Source organism: Homalodisca vitripennis, chromosome 2 (assembly GCF_021130785.1).
Source record: "Homalodisca vitripennis isolate AUS2020 chromosome 2, UT_GWSS_2.1, whole genome shotgun sequence".
NCBI lineage: Eukaryota > Metazoa > Arthropoda > Insecta > Hemiptera > Cicadellidae > Homalodisca > Homalodisca vitripennis.
In genome coordinates, this window is record NC_060208.1 from 47,533,744 (window position 1) to 47,548,564 (window position 14,821).

General features: G+C 35.4%; 1 protein-coding gene across 1 annotated transcript; it reads left to right on the forward strand.

Moving 5' to 3' along the window:
- Positions 1 to 1,080: 1,080 nt before the first annotated feature.
- Positions 1,081 to 11,287, forward strand: LOC124353902 (IQ and ubiquitin-like domain-containing protein). Its single transcript, XM_046803953.1, has 2 exons — positions 1,081 to 1,265; positions 8,801 to 11,287. Exon 2 carries the CDS (start codon positions 8,834 to 8,836, stop codon positions 11,225 to 11,227), a length of 2,394 nt encoding a protein of 797 aa, XP_046659909.1. The 5' UTR covers positions 1,081 to 1,265; positions 8,801 to 8,833; the 3' UTR covers positions 11,228 to 11,287.
- The last annotated feature ends 3,534 nt before the right edge of the window (positions 11,288 to 14,821 follow it).

The window sequence follows — 14,821 nt, forward strand, 5'->3', positions numbered from 1 at the left end:
GCGATTTTATATAAATTTCTCTGAATGAAATTACAGGAAATGCGTTAAATAGTAAATTAATCCGCTAACTCTGGTTCTTGTTCGTCATAATTTTTAGAGTTATCCTCTACGAGATTGCAAGAGATACCAAAACTGTTGCAGACGCAATACCCCATACGAGTATTGCAACACTGGCTACATGTAGCCTAAAAGTTCTGCAGTGACCCACGGGCAACACCCGACGCAGTTGCAGAAAGGCGTAAACTAGTTTTTTCAGATGCAGTTTTATGTATTGGACATGCAGAACCAAACTAAGTTTGTGATCGCCGGTAACCCAAATATCTAGTAGTACACACAACCAATTATACTTCCACCACAGGAATGCAAAATGTTGGCTTAAGAGATTAAATTAAAATCAATATAAAATCACTCATTGCTGATTTAGTTCAGACTATAAAAGTGGTAATAATGTTATCAATTTTAAATACATTTTTAATACTGTACTTAATAATGTATAAATTCACGCCAACCCGCTTTCCCAATGTCACCATACACTAGTCCTTTACTTTCACAATCATGTTCTTGTAACAAGTATGTACGTACAAGTATTATCTACGATAATAAAACATGTTTTATTATTTCACATGACCTGTAACATTATTTTGTAATTGTAATTGTCGTGCAGGCCCCTTTGTGGTTCTATATCTTTATTGTGGAGTCCTTAATAGACAACTTATCTAAAAACTAAAATGTATTCACAGAAAAAGTGCAAAATGTTAAACACAGTATTCTCGTCTGTATTCTGTATTTATCGACGAGAAAGCAGAATAATTACTCCGTAACTGTAGCCTCGTTTCCTATTTTTACAATTACTGTAATTGCACAAGAACATTAAAAAAAGGAAATTCTGTTAATTGAACGAACTTTCCAATATTGTACTGTCAATCCCAGTTAAATCGTTAGTGACATTGCAAGGTTATACCGTGGGACAAGGTCATTACTTATTGACAAATCAGGCTTTTCCCAGACTTATTGACGAAATTTGATCCTGAATGGGACCTTGGTTGCTTAGCAACCATTAAACAAGGTGACTCCCTCAGATTGTGCAGACTATTCAAATTGGCCAATTCATTAAAATTTGTCAGTGCGATATATATTTAATTTCTGATTGTACATAATTATTCTTGTAAAACACTGTATAAACATGTATAAAGCATTTAAAATCTACGTACATTTAATATTTGGAAGGAAGTGATCCGCCTGATTTAATTTACTACAATCTTTTCGTAAGTATTTATTGTAATATTTGTCATGAAGATTGAGGTATTTAAAATTTTTAGATAAGATGGTCCTAATTTTATAAATATTGAGTATTTCAGTAAAAGTGTTACCTATACACTTTTGTAATTTTAGACAAATGCAGAGAACTTTAGATACATAAAATATGATTACGAACTAATAATGTTGAGTATTTCAGTAAAAACGTGTTTTTGGTGTATTTGGAGGAGGAAACAAAATATTCTCATGTTAACATTCTCGTCTGTCGTGATCCAGTTGTCTGGATTTTATACAATTTGTTATTTAGCTGTAGCTTATAAATATATCATACATCTTAAAAATTAAAAACAATATATATTTTGTTTTGAATTAAAAAACCAGCGTTTTAAATTCAGAAAACAAACAAGTTTATTATAGACAGCTAAATAAATTTATATTAGATTGTTCGATAACGGCTGGACCAATTCGGCAAATTTTTTTCAAACATTTCTTTAAGTCAAACAAAAGTTTTTCAGAATGTTTTTTAATTCAGGGGATGTTACTATCTTATTTTTACTTGTTTACTACTAAGTCTTTTTGAATAACCTCAGGTTTTTTTTATAAATCTTATACCGTAATTTGGATCTTTTGGGTAATGTCCTCGCATTTTTCTAACTATTTTATACTTAATCCAAACACCTTCTACGTTCTTATGTTACATCTACATGGTTTTCCATGGCCCATTTATGGTAGTCTAGTCTTTTTTTACAATGTACAATAAGTAATAATCGTTATCCTAATAATTATCGCCGAAAATTCCGGCTATCAGACGAACAAAAACATCCCTCCCATGAAGTTATTACTTATCTGTGAAATATTAAAATTCTAGATCTTTTTTGAAAAAAAAGGAAGCAATGAAAATACGGTGGAAAATATTCAGTTTGAGTGTTTTTAAGCGAACGGTGTGTACTAAGGTGTTGGTTTTGACCTGCCGCAACATGGTAAGCGTTATTGTTTTAGTTGCCTATCTGACATATAACCGTAATTGGTAGAAAAACGTACGAACAAGTTCCTAATTAAATCTCACAATTTAGATTGCATTTCAAACAGTTTTTCCTTCCATAACACCTAATTTGGGTAGTTACGAATATTAAAAATAAAATAAAAACTTCCTCAGACGATGTGGTAAATAAATGAATGGCATTTCATTTTTATTTTTAAAGATGAAAGCATTTACTTTACAAAATATCGCATCTATATAGATTCTAGAGCTTCTAGTTTTATAGCTTTTGCTAAGCTTTGATTAATGAGTCGGAACATCTACTTTATATTGTATAAATATTTCCTTATGCAATATAACGTGACCTTGTGAACGCAGAAACGGCCGTAAATGGACATGTTTAAGACCATTTTAACATATCCCTTAATTTGGGACTTATAAGGCTCCGAGAGCTCTCAGCCTCTAGCAGCCCCGGCATCTGTCAGCTCTCGGCCTCTGGGAACTGGGAGCTCTCAGCCTCTAGAACCTCCAGGTCTTTGGGGGGGACGCTACTTTAGCACCCCTTGGAATAAGAACCCCCTCGGGCTTTGACGTCACGGCAGGGGGGTGCTAATTCAGCGCATGGACACGGTCACTGCGCTGATTTAGCACCCACTTTTGTGACGTCAGTAGCGAGGGGATGCTATAATTCAGGCGCACCGTCTTTGGAAGTCCCCGGCCTGTGGTCTCTAGCAACCTCCGGCCAGGAATCTGTAGCAGAACTGCCTCTAGTAGGATCTGGTTCTCTGGCATCTGAGAGTTATCAGCTTTCAGAACCTGTCAGCACCCCTAGGCCTTCCTTCGTAAGCTTCTGTCTGGCCTTTATAGCAGGTTACCAACCCAGGCCTCTAACATGGCTCTAGCTTGAGCACCATTTCTTACTCTCTGTGAGTCTCTCAGCCTTTAGGTCCTCCCGGTCTTCTTGTAATCTTTAGTTTGATAATCCATAAAAATCTACAGGTGTCTCAGTGGCGTCGGCCGGGGGCGGCACGTGCCCCCCCCCAACATTATGCAAAAAAAGAAAAAATTAATATTATAAATTTATCCTTCTAAATTACGTATATAGTATACACTAAAAGTTACGAATGAATAATAATATAGATCCCCCGTTAGTCTAATTTTTCTGTATGCATCTAATTTTGATATCCTGTGTGTGTAAAGTTTCATGCGCGTGTTACAACTAAATTTACAAGTGTGCCGGTGAGCCGACTCTGGCCCGGTTTGCGCCCGAGCTGGAGCAGTCGATCAGAATTCACCCGAGCCTAGGCCGACGCCGGCTCGAGGGCCTCCGAGGCATATGGACGACGCCTGGGCGGAGGGCATATCATACCTGCTCAGTGCGCATTAGATGTTGTGTTGTGTAGGTGGTCGCCCACGTTTGTATTTCGTTCAATAAGCTTATTGTTTACTAGCTGAGCAGCTATTGTTTGTGTTAATTTTTTTTTGGCGGATGTTCGTATTTTGTTAATCATGTTGCTAAGAAACAGTCCTCTGTTCTACTAACATTCTTTAAAAAAATAAACAAACTTTGGACATTTCAAGTGAAAGTGTTAAGATTGAAGATAGACATTTAAGCGGGAAGTAGCACTGGAGGTAGCGTTGGGGTGTGTGTCCCACCCCCCCCCCCCCCCCGGTTTTGCCTGCATGAATCTGCCTTCTGGTTTACGCCCCAGTTTCGTCGATGCTACATTCCAAGGCGGAAAGGTAGGAGATCCTTCCTTTGGGAAGGTACAAAGTGCAGATATTGCGAAAAGGAGCATTTCAGCCTGTTGATTGTTTTAAGGTAAGGCAAAGATTCAATCCAAAAATCGAGTGCAGTTCAAATGAATCCTGGTACAGTGAAATTTAAATTTGGGTGGAATAATCAGCCCCATTAAACGACGCTGCATTTTGTTACCAATGCCGACTATTTTGGTCAACATAAGTCTGGTCGCGGGGTAGGGGTCATTCACTAAACTGGGCATGAACCAATTGGAAGAAAGCTTTGGAAAAATTCAGGGAAACATGGACAATAGTGAAAATGCATCAAAAATCTAAAACAGTTTCTTCTCAGATGGAGTTATAGGAAAAGCAGGAAGCACGGTAGCAGATTCGTTTGGTTTTCCTCGGCACATACTAAAATGGTTGAGATGAATAGGAAGAGGGTATTTAAAACTTAATAATTGAAAAACATCCTATTCCTTGGAAAACAGAATCTTGCCTTTAAAGAGGATCATGGATGGGAGTACTGCTTAATTTAACACAGGGGGAACTTTATAGACTGCTGCAACTGTGATACTACTTCAAATGGAGGAAGGAATTTCCAAAACATTAATGAAATCCCCAGTCCATTCATACAAAAGTGCCCAGGTACAAATGAGATAATAGATTGCATAAAAAGGTGAAATGCTTCAACAAATTGTCCAAGAGGTGAGTGAGGCTTTGGCCTACTCAATTATATTGGTGAATGAAACTGAACGGAAGTCATTTTTCAACGCCCACCGTGAACAGCTTAGCATTTGCATTCGATACATTACTAAAATAAGATGGACACATTTTAACATCAATGAAAGGTTTTTGGGCTTTCGTTGATGTGTCCAGGGACACTACTGGTGAAAGTTACATCACACTATTAAACAGTATCTGCAGCAGTTGGGTATAAGCTTAAATAAAATGCACGGCCCAGGCATTATGGATGGAGCTAGTAACATGAGCGGCAAATTCAAAAGGTGTTGCCTCAAGGTTCCGAGAGAAGAAGAGCCTAAAGACTTTGTAAACACACAATGCCCATGTGCCCCACTTGCTTGATTCTGGCAGTTCAGAGATTTTTTGTGAAGAAATAAGACAGCTGCGAATTGCTTATCCATAGTAAATCCACCTGTATAACTTTAAGTAATGCATCAGCTTAAATCAGGTTTTCAATATTTGAATCAATATGTAAGCAAATGCGGAGAAGAAAGAACAAAAATGAAAAGCCTGGGTGAGCTTGTTCTCGAAACTATATGGACAGTTTCGACACCAAAGCAATCCATGTAAATTCTTTAGAGCAGCTCCTCCCTGAAGTGTACGAAAACTTTGGAAGTTATTGCATACGATGTATCAAATCGTAAAATTGCAGCCGAAGTGATGGTTTATGCCAAAACAAAATCAGCACATTTGAATTTGTATTCAGTTTTAAAAAACTATTGCAACAGCGTTTTGAGTCAGACTGATATACTCTCCAAAGAACTGCAGAGTGAAAATTCTTGACATTTCTAAGGTTTTTGGCATAAATGTCGAAATCAGTCCATCTTGTCTGGTTTAAAACTGGACAGAAATGTTGATGGCATTATTCAGTCAGATGTGGAATGAGTCAGAAAGAACCGTGTAAACAAATATGGTATGAAAGGGTTATTGTCAAGTTTTGAAAGGCCTTCAATACCACGCAAACGGAGAAGATTCCGAAAAAACTTTGAAGCTAGTAGTTAAAGCTCTTCAGATGCTGCATTTTCATCAATCAACCTGAACCTGAAACCTGAACAGATGTTCAAGAGCTGGCATTTACTTTAGCTGCTTTAGGAACACAGTAATTGTAAACCTGCAATCTTCGTTTTTCCCAAGAACGATTATGATACAAAAATCAACTGCATTGGCCCAGTTACTATGTTAAGTGGAACCGAAATTGACACCAACAACGCTGTTTATGGGCAATCCAAAAAACGTGTTTATAACTTGTCTTTAAGTTTTCTCTGTAACATCTTAAGTTTTTTCACTGTTATATGCAAAGAACAAGTTTTATGTCAAAACAGAACAGCAAACCACAAGGAATAACGTTCCAAGAGTTGGTTGATTTTTTTAATTGAGAATGTGGTCATCAAGCCAGTGCACCAGATGTTTGGCAGCTACTAATAAATACCACTTTCGTGGTCCTATCACAACAGCAAAGCGCAGAAAGATCGTTTTTCTAACACTACGAAGGCTCTAAAGACCATTTCATTCGAAGCACCATGCCGAAGACCGCTTGAAGGTGGCTTGCTCTGATGTCTAATGAGCAAGAATGGACGTCTGAATCCATGAAAGGATATAAAAAAGACTGAGATCTTGTTAGTTGACAGATTTTCGAAAATTAGCCGATAGGAGGCTAATGCGTCATTAGAAGTAACAAAAAAAACAACGAAATTGGTTTCGTTTGAAAACCATTTACTTAGTTCCTTGTTTCACCTTAAAACTTTGTCTTGTACACAAAATTTGTATATTTTGGGTTATAAATTTGTCCTTGGCAGTTATGTATCTAGAATAGAAATAAAACTTGTATTAATTTGAAAAGTGAGTCTTTTTACTATCCATCAATATAGTATAAAAATTGAATTAAAACCAATGTTTAACAAAAATACCCACATATATTACTTTACTTTAGTTCGTAAGTGGTAGTTTTTCAAAAAAGTTTGTCTCGGGGACCACACCCCCCCACCCCTCCCCCGGAGATCCCGTTGCCCCCCCCCAAATTAATTAGGTCACGCTACACCTGATGACGGTGGTCTAGTATAATTGTTTATAAAATGGATTTAATCCTAGGGTTCTACCCCCTTGTGAACAACCGTCCTTGGTTTATATTTATCATATATTATGTTCGTGCCAATTTTTGTTAGAATTTATCCAACCACAAAGTGTTTACAATAGTTGTGAATTGAACAGTTGGCCTATGAGCTCACATTACGTTTGATGAGTTTGTTAGCAAATTTGAATGAATGATAAGTTTTAAGATGGTGGTCATTCGCATTTACGCAACATTTTCTCTTGACTGTGTCTACAAATGAAATACTTCTTGAGAAATCTTGCCACATGATACATTCAAATTTAGTTCATTAAGTTAGGTTTCATAACAGTGTTAAACTAATAGAAGTCTTATTTTTTTACTCTATACTACATAACAAATTACAAAAACATTCCACAGATCCTGTATTCATATGGGGGTTGTATAGTAAAATGTTTGTTCGGTAAAGTAGTAAATTCTGTTCTCCAACACCATTACTGCTAGTCTATACTCAGTTTGTTTGGTAAAGTAGTAAATTCTGTTCTCTAACACCATCACTGCTGGTCTATACTCAGTTTCTTTGGTAAAGTAGTAAATTCTGTTCTCCAACACCATCACTGCTAGTCTATACTCAGTTTCTTTGGTAAAGTAGTAAATTCTGTTCTCCAACACCATCACTGCTGGTCTATACTCAGCGAGACCAATCACTCCCAGTGTGCTTCTGCACTGTAAGGCGTCTGCTGCAGTCAGCATGTTAGATCTTTTGTTCAAAGATTTAATCCATTTTAATCTTGTTTTTATGAATTTAATTTAAAATGCTGACTATTTTTATTATTGTCAGAGTTTACTCAATATAACATGTGTTTAATAATTCTCCATAATTTTTAATTGATGTTCCTTTTGTTTGCCACTAGATAGTGCACAGTCACAATGCTTCAAGTGGCAACAGATTTTAACATTGAGTGCAAAGTCTCCTCATAGACTAATACATAATCAAAGACAAAGTATTACATTGTATGTGTTGGGGTAGTTGGGCTGCATGTATTAATATGTTACATGTTAAAATACTGAAATGATTGTATTGAGTTTGTTTACAAATTATTCTGCTATTTTCTTGTTGCTATCATGGTTACCCCTAAGACCAATGTAAAAATGTGTACTAATGCTCTGCCAAATCCCATGGAGTATGTGCCATCATCAAACTCTGTGGCATATAAAACATGAAGCATCATGCAAAATTCCAAGTCTTTAGGTCAGTTTGCTTTTGAGATAACAGTTTTTGTGGATTATAACAGATATATAGAGAAATATATACACATTATGTGAAATTTTTTCAGCCTCTTGAATAATAGGCTTGTTAATGCTCAGCCAATAAAATATTATACAATAAGTATTTTGTTATTGCTGCTGAAATACTTGACTCTAGAGCAAAATCCATAAATCACTACCAACTTACAGAAAATATGTTTTCAGCTATTCCGACCAAGTGGGGAATTGTTTTATTTTTACTATACTGAAGGCTATAATTAGTTTTATGTATCTTAATTAATTGTTTTAAACAAAGGGAGTTTTAAGTCATTGGTATTCAAACTACTTAAAATGTCCAAAAGTTACAGATTAAACTGTTGTCATACACTATTATAAATCACATCTGCTTGTAGAATATTGCTACCGTATTAAGTAAAGACAGTTAATACACACTTCTAAGGAGGCATACAAGTAGTAAGATAATGTGAATGAAACTGTCAATCCACTATTTTAACATAATTTAACCTTGAATAATTTAACACTATTTGAATCCTGGATTTAAAAGCTTTTTAGTAACTTAACAGGTAGATTTGAGTAGACTGAACATATTTCTAAATTGAAATGTCCTTATTTTATTAACAGAAGAAACATAAATTGCTATGATAGATCGGTTAAGAATTTTTTTTGAGTAGACTGAAAATATTTCAAAATTGAAATGTCCTTATTTTATACAGGAGAAACATAAATTGCTATGATAGATCAATTAAGAAGTTGTTTTGTTTCAGGATTGTGTTAAATTTCAAGTAAGAGGTGTTAAAATGTCAGGAAATAAGAAACAGAACAAAATTGAGACACCTAAAGAGCATGAAGTTGTGAAACAGGATGAGTCCATCATAACTGCAGTTGAAGAGATGTCAGGATCTGAATACATGGCTAACCATATAGAAAAACCCAGAGCGAACAAAGAAACAAGGGAGGAAAAGATTATTGCACAGGAAAGTACCGACCAGACGGGCGATGAAGGAAAGGATATTGACGACGATGGACCCAAGAGTACAACATCAAAAGAAGAAGGATCACCTGAAAAAGAACTCAGTTCTTCACCTTCTTTACTTGACAAAGAAGAATTTGGAATCTTGGGAGAATCTAGAGTTGTGAACACTGGTGCTCAGAATACTCCGAATCAAGAAGTAGTTACAGTAAAATTTCTTCTTGATAATTCTGAAACATTTGCCAGTGCCTTTAAAATAACCTCAAATATCCAAGAGGTAAAAGAGCGACTCTCCGACGTTTTGAACATGAACATTGACTCAATAAAGTTGGAGAAAGATGGGTTTGATGTAGATGACTGGCTTCCCTTGCAAGGATTAGGTGTGGAGCCTTTCGGTTCATTGGAACTGAGATTGACTTCGACTCACCCGGGACGAATGATAACAGCTGGAAGTGTGAGTGAATACATCCCAACTGTGGATGTGATCACGGTTCATGTCTGGCAAGATGGCGCATTTAAAGATGTCATTGTTGAAATTGAAAATCAAAGCTGCCAAAAGGAATGGTTGGGAGGTTATCGGAACAAATTGACAAAACTAGAGTACCATCATGCGTCCACACAGACAGCTCCAAGGGAGAGAAAGGTTTTTGACTATCCAGAACCTGGTGTTATTATCCCACTTCTATTTCACAGAGATACTCAGACCCCTTTTCCACTGAGAGAAGTAAAAGTCGATACGTCAGTCGACAAAGCAACACAATTGTGGCGGAGCGACTTGTACATACCAGTTGACAGAGATAAAATCCTTACGTCAAAACCATTCCAGTCCTACTCGGAATGGTTGCTGATTAATAATGTTGAAGAGAAAGTTATTAAACTTCAGAGAGCGGTGAGGCACTGGCTTCACCGAGTCAGGGTCAACAGGTTAATGATCATTCAAAAATACCTGTTAGATGATGTGAAGCGGCAGAGGATCCAGATGATGAAAGAACAAGCGGAAAAGGAAGAAAAGATAATGACTGATCCCTTTCCCTCCAACCGTGATGATTTCTATATGCTCTACTTGATGGTGGGAAAGTGGTGGCAAAAAGAGTGGCAACGGATTTGTGACATGAAGACAGATGAGCCGAAGAAGGCCGAGTTTGTTGCTCTGTTGGATAAAGAAATAAAACTACTTTCCGCCATTGAGAAACACAGGATTGAAGTCAAACAACAAATGATGAAAAAGCAACAATTAAGGTTTTTGGAGATGTCATCGCGACCTTTGACTTTTCGGAATGCCAGAGGGCATTTGACAACAATTGATGATCCAGCCACACAGAGAGCAAGAGAATTCAAAGAGATCTACATGAATCTAGTGCGTAAAGATGTCTCACCAAAAGACAGAATCGACTTTCTGCTCACACTGAAGCAACTTATGTCCAACTATACTGCATATGAGTATACCAAAGACATAACAAAACTAATAGACCGAGAGATCAACCTGATCGCAATTGGGACAAAAGATTCTGACTTGAAACTACTTCGGAAGAGGATTGAACAACTCTACATGGACTTCCTCCACCAGCCCCAGTTCAACCCTAAGGTGGCATCTTATAAGAAGCCCAACTGGTCCAAAAAACATGACGCCCTGTACAAATGCACCCGCTGTATGAAGCTTCTTCCAGCCTCACGGTATCCGGTACACACTAGAATGAAAGCTTACACTGTCTGTAAATCCTGTGACTGGTTACAGAACATCGGTCATCAAAGGATTGATATGACTCCATTCACCCGTCTGCTGAAACAAGTTCAGACATCAGAAATGCAGAAAAATTGCTACTCCTCAGTATGTTTTGTATTCCAACAAATTGGAATGTTCTTCCTGACTAGTGTAATTTGGCATGGACACTCAGCAATAAGTGAGTGCAGAGATTTGGCGAAATTATCACATGTTAGATGGATGCGCGATGTTGAATGGGCGCCATGGAATACCATCCTTCTCACAGAGGAGGAAGCAACTTGCCATCTGAATATTGCAAATGTCAACGAGTTCTATAACAAGGACTTTATTGAAGCTGTGAAGCAGAAGCACATCTTGGCAAGGATCCACTTCACCCCCTTACTGAAGACAGATCACCATCTACGTAGCACTGGAGTATGGCAGAACATCACGAACATAGTCCCTCCCGTCCAGGCTTCTCCGACTCCACTTAATCCTCAGGTCATATTCAAAGAGTGACCACAACTATGTCTCTTCTTCCTGTTGTTAAAATAAATATATTTTGTCTTATGATTTGAATTGGCATTTCTCTGAATGATTCTAAAATAATTCCAGGAATTGAAGATACAATAACAGTATGTGCAACAACAATAAAACTAATGCTTTAGTAAAAGATCTGTTTGTCTAAACCAGACCACCGCAATTCTTATTCAATTTTAGTTTTTTATTTCATAGAGTACTTTTTTGTCAACAGAAAAAAATTCCCAATGCACTTACAGTAGGCTGGTGAGTGGGATGATCATCCATCAATACTCACCAGTATTAGCATTTCTCTTTCTTGGCACCGCTTTCTGCATTACGTTTAATGAGTACCTACTAACTCCTCCTATGGATTGTTTCAACAGGCTGGGCAGATAAAACAGATGCTTCTTCTGCCTTCTTGATTTTCACAATCTTCTGTATATAAACAGAGATTTTATCAATGACCTGTCAATTGAGTTTATTGAGTAGGCTTAATACAAGATCTTCAAGATTTGAATTGGTGTCAAACAGTATAGGATATGAAGCATTTGAATAATTTGTCAGAGGACACTAAGCAGTGGATACTAAGTTAGCAGAGGATACTAACTGGAACAATTAGAGACAGTTTTATGATGAGGAACCAGGCTAGAAAAAAATGTTTAAATAAAGTTGTGTTTTTGCTTCACCAGCTCTCCCAAATTCCTCACAACATCTAGATGTTCACCAACTTCCTGGAATAAATAAGAAGCTTAACCAAAAATCCCTCTTATCCATTCATTTATTTAAAAAAGCCATCTTCATTTTTTAATTCATTGTGTGTATTCAAATCTTTTAAGAGGTATGGGCTCCTTAGTCTAACAAATTTCAGCCATTTGTGCAGTGAAATACAAACTTATGGGTTTTATAATTAAGGATTTTTAGTTCAGCTCTATTTCTCTTTCCACTTATTACAGCGTCTGAAATCTAACATGATCACGATTTGAGTCCTGAAATCGAGTCAAAGTCTGTCTGAAGAGACCCATAAAAATCAGCGATGAAGGAGCACAAAACAAACTGTTTGCATTGTTTCGACACCAGAGACACATAGGCTAAATATCAAGTGTAATCTAGATGAAGAGGTGTTCTCATCGTTTCATCAGGTGCACAACTGAGTTCACTACGATGTTATAGACACGATCATAAATCACAGCAGAGTAACTGAGGTTTTTACATATAATAACATAGCTATGGTGGGAAAGGTTGACTCAATGTGAATGTTGAGTTCAGCTCCATTTCACTTTCTGCTTAGTACAACATCAGATTTTAGATGCTGCACTAAATGGATGGTGAAATAGAACTTAAAATACACATTGGATCAGATACGTTAAGTATTTAAGATCTATCTATATTTGTGTAAGATTTGATCAAACAAAATTTAAAAATCATTTCTAAGTAGGATCCAAAAATAAATTAAGACAATTTTTAATATGTATAAAAAGCATCATCATCTCACAGAGCAATAAAAAGTAACACATTGTACTGCATCACATTTAGTTTGATTTAATATTTTAAGCATATAGTTTATATTGTCTGTTATTTATGAAGCTGTTGAACTTAAACCTAAAACTGGCAGTAGTGAATCTCTATACTGACAAGGCATTTTTTAGCATCTTTGCATGGTATATTTCAACAACTCATACAAAATATTTTTCTCTTAATCAACCCATCAGATTGTGTACTGTTTTATTCAAAAGGACTACCCTTTGATGTTATGTAATAATTATAATTTTTTGTAAAAGTTTCCCGTTACACTAAAATTGAAGCTTAGCCCTTTGATAAAAATAGTGACAATGTTCTACGTAAAATTTATAATAAACAAAAATAACATTTCAAAGATATAAATGCTGTTATTATATTTTGTTTCATAGCATAACATTTCAAAAGTAGTGAAAGACTGCCAACTTACTAAAAAGTGTGCATCTTCTTGCATGATTAAAAGTTTCAATTATAATATTATAATTATTTAAACACTGAAATTTGAAGCAAATTACTTGGTCCACAGGAATCAAAATGGTTTTACAAAATAATTCAAGATTTTTATTTGTTTTTCATTGCTAGACAATGATGCTTTTCAAGGAAAATTTGCAATAAAAACAATTTAATTCTCTAAAAATAATTCAAAATTTCTTACAAGTTTAATACAAAGTTAGCTACATTTATAGAGATTGAAAAATGTAAACATTTACATTGTTTTGAAATTGTATAACGATTGCTCTCAACTTAGACTTTTACATCAAATTATACATTATAACATACAAATGATATACATTACGTAAAATATATAAAACAGGCACTAAACTATAATGTTGTTGAATATAGAATTTCTTCTAGTTTTACATAGTTCAACAACCTAAATATAAAATGTTACTGGATTCCCATGAACAGTGAAAAACTAAAGACTCATACATGAGTCTTTTGCCAAAATAAAAACTCACTAAACTAGGCTGTACAATAACATTCTAGACAACATTGCGTGATTGACAAAGCAGTAGCTGCAGAAGATAGATGACTAGATTGTTGCTGAAAAGTGATATATAACACAATTGTACCAATATCAATCTTCATAAAACCATTCAATCTCAATAATGAAGACAAAAAATGGCAAACTATATGAAATGTTCGTCATTTGTGCTACCACAACAATTGATTATGATTCTTTACTAAAGTTTATAATTTGATATAAAGTTGTTTGTATATGTAAACATCAAGTACCTTATATCAAAATATTCAGCATATCCTTTCCGAATGAAATAATACATAGATTACATCATAAGCTGTGTTCAAATGGTAATAAATACAATATTAAAAACAACCTTGTTTAAGTCTTGTAGTTTCTTGCTACAAGTCTTTGGCCAATGGTGGAACACATGCAAAGAACTCACCATGAGTGTAGCCAGTTCCAGGGTTAAACATACATATTTTTAAATTGCCATATTCAAGAATAATTTTTAATATAAACCACACTATATTAGTTGAAAACACATATATTTATGTTAGAATTGAAAAATAGAGTTCCTTACATATTGTATTTTAAATTAAAGCAATTAGACATTCACACAGTAAAAAGCACAATCTATAAACTGATTTTGACAAATGAAATATCTGTCAAAGTGAAATTACACAGTATGGACTTAAATATGTCATCATACAGCTGAAATTGTTTGTAAACAACCATCAATGGGATGCTTTCACAAACAAATCAATGTTAAGAAATAATATTATTGATAGATACAGACAGTACATTGAAATTTGCGGATAATTGTAGTCGAAGACCTAAGCACCAATATAAGACTGCAACAGCAAATTAAAATGGAAATATTATATGCAAACTAAATGAGATATGTAAGTCATGAAATGTGCTTAAGATATTTGTTGCCACTAACAGTACAAACTAGACCCATGCCTGCTGGCACTACAAGACTTTAAATATGTTTCTGGTACAACTACCTTTATTAAAAAATGATTCTCTATGAACTTATCTGCAAAAACAGGTATTACATTATAAATGATTTATTACAACTTCTAAGTTTGAAAACTGTTTAACATAGGTCT

What these genes read in the sequence shown, in the direction of transcription:
- LOC124353902 (XM_046803953.1), top strand. Translation starts at nt 8,834, where the DNA reads ATGTCAGGAAATAAGAAACAGAACAAAATTGAGACACCTAAAGAGCAT.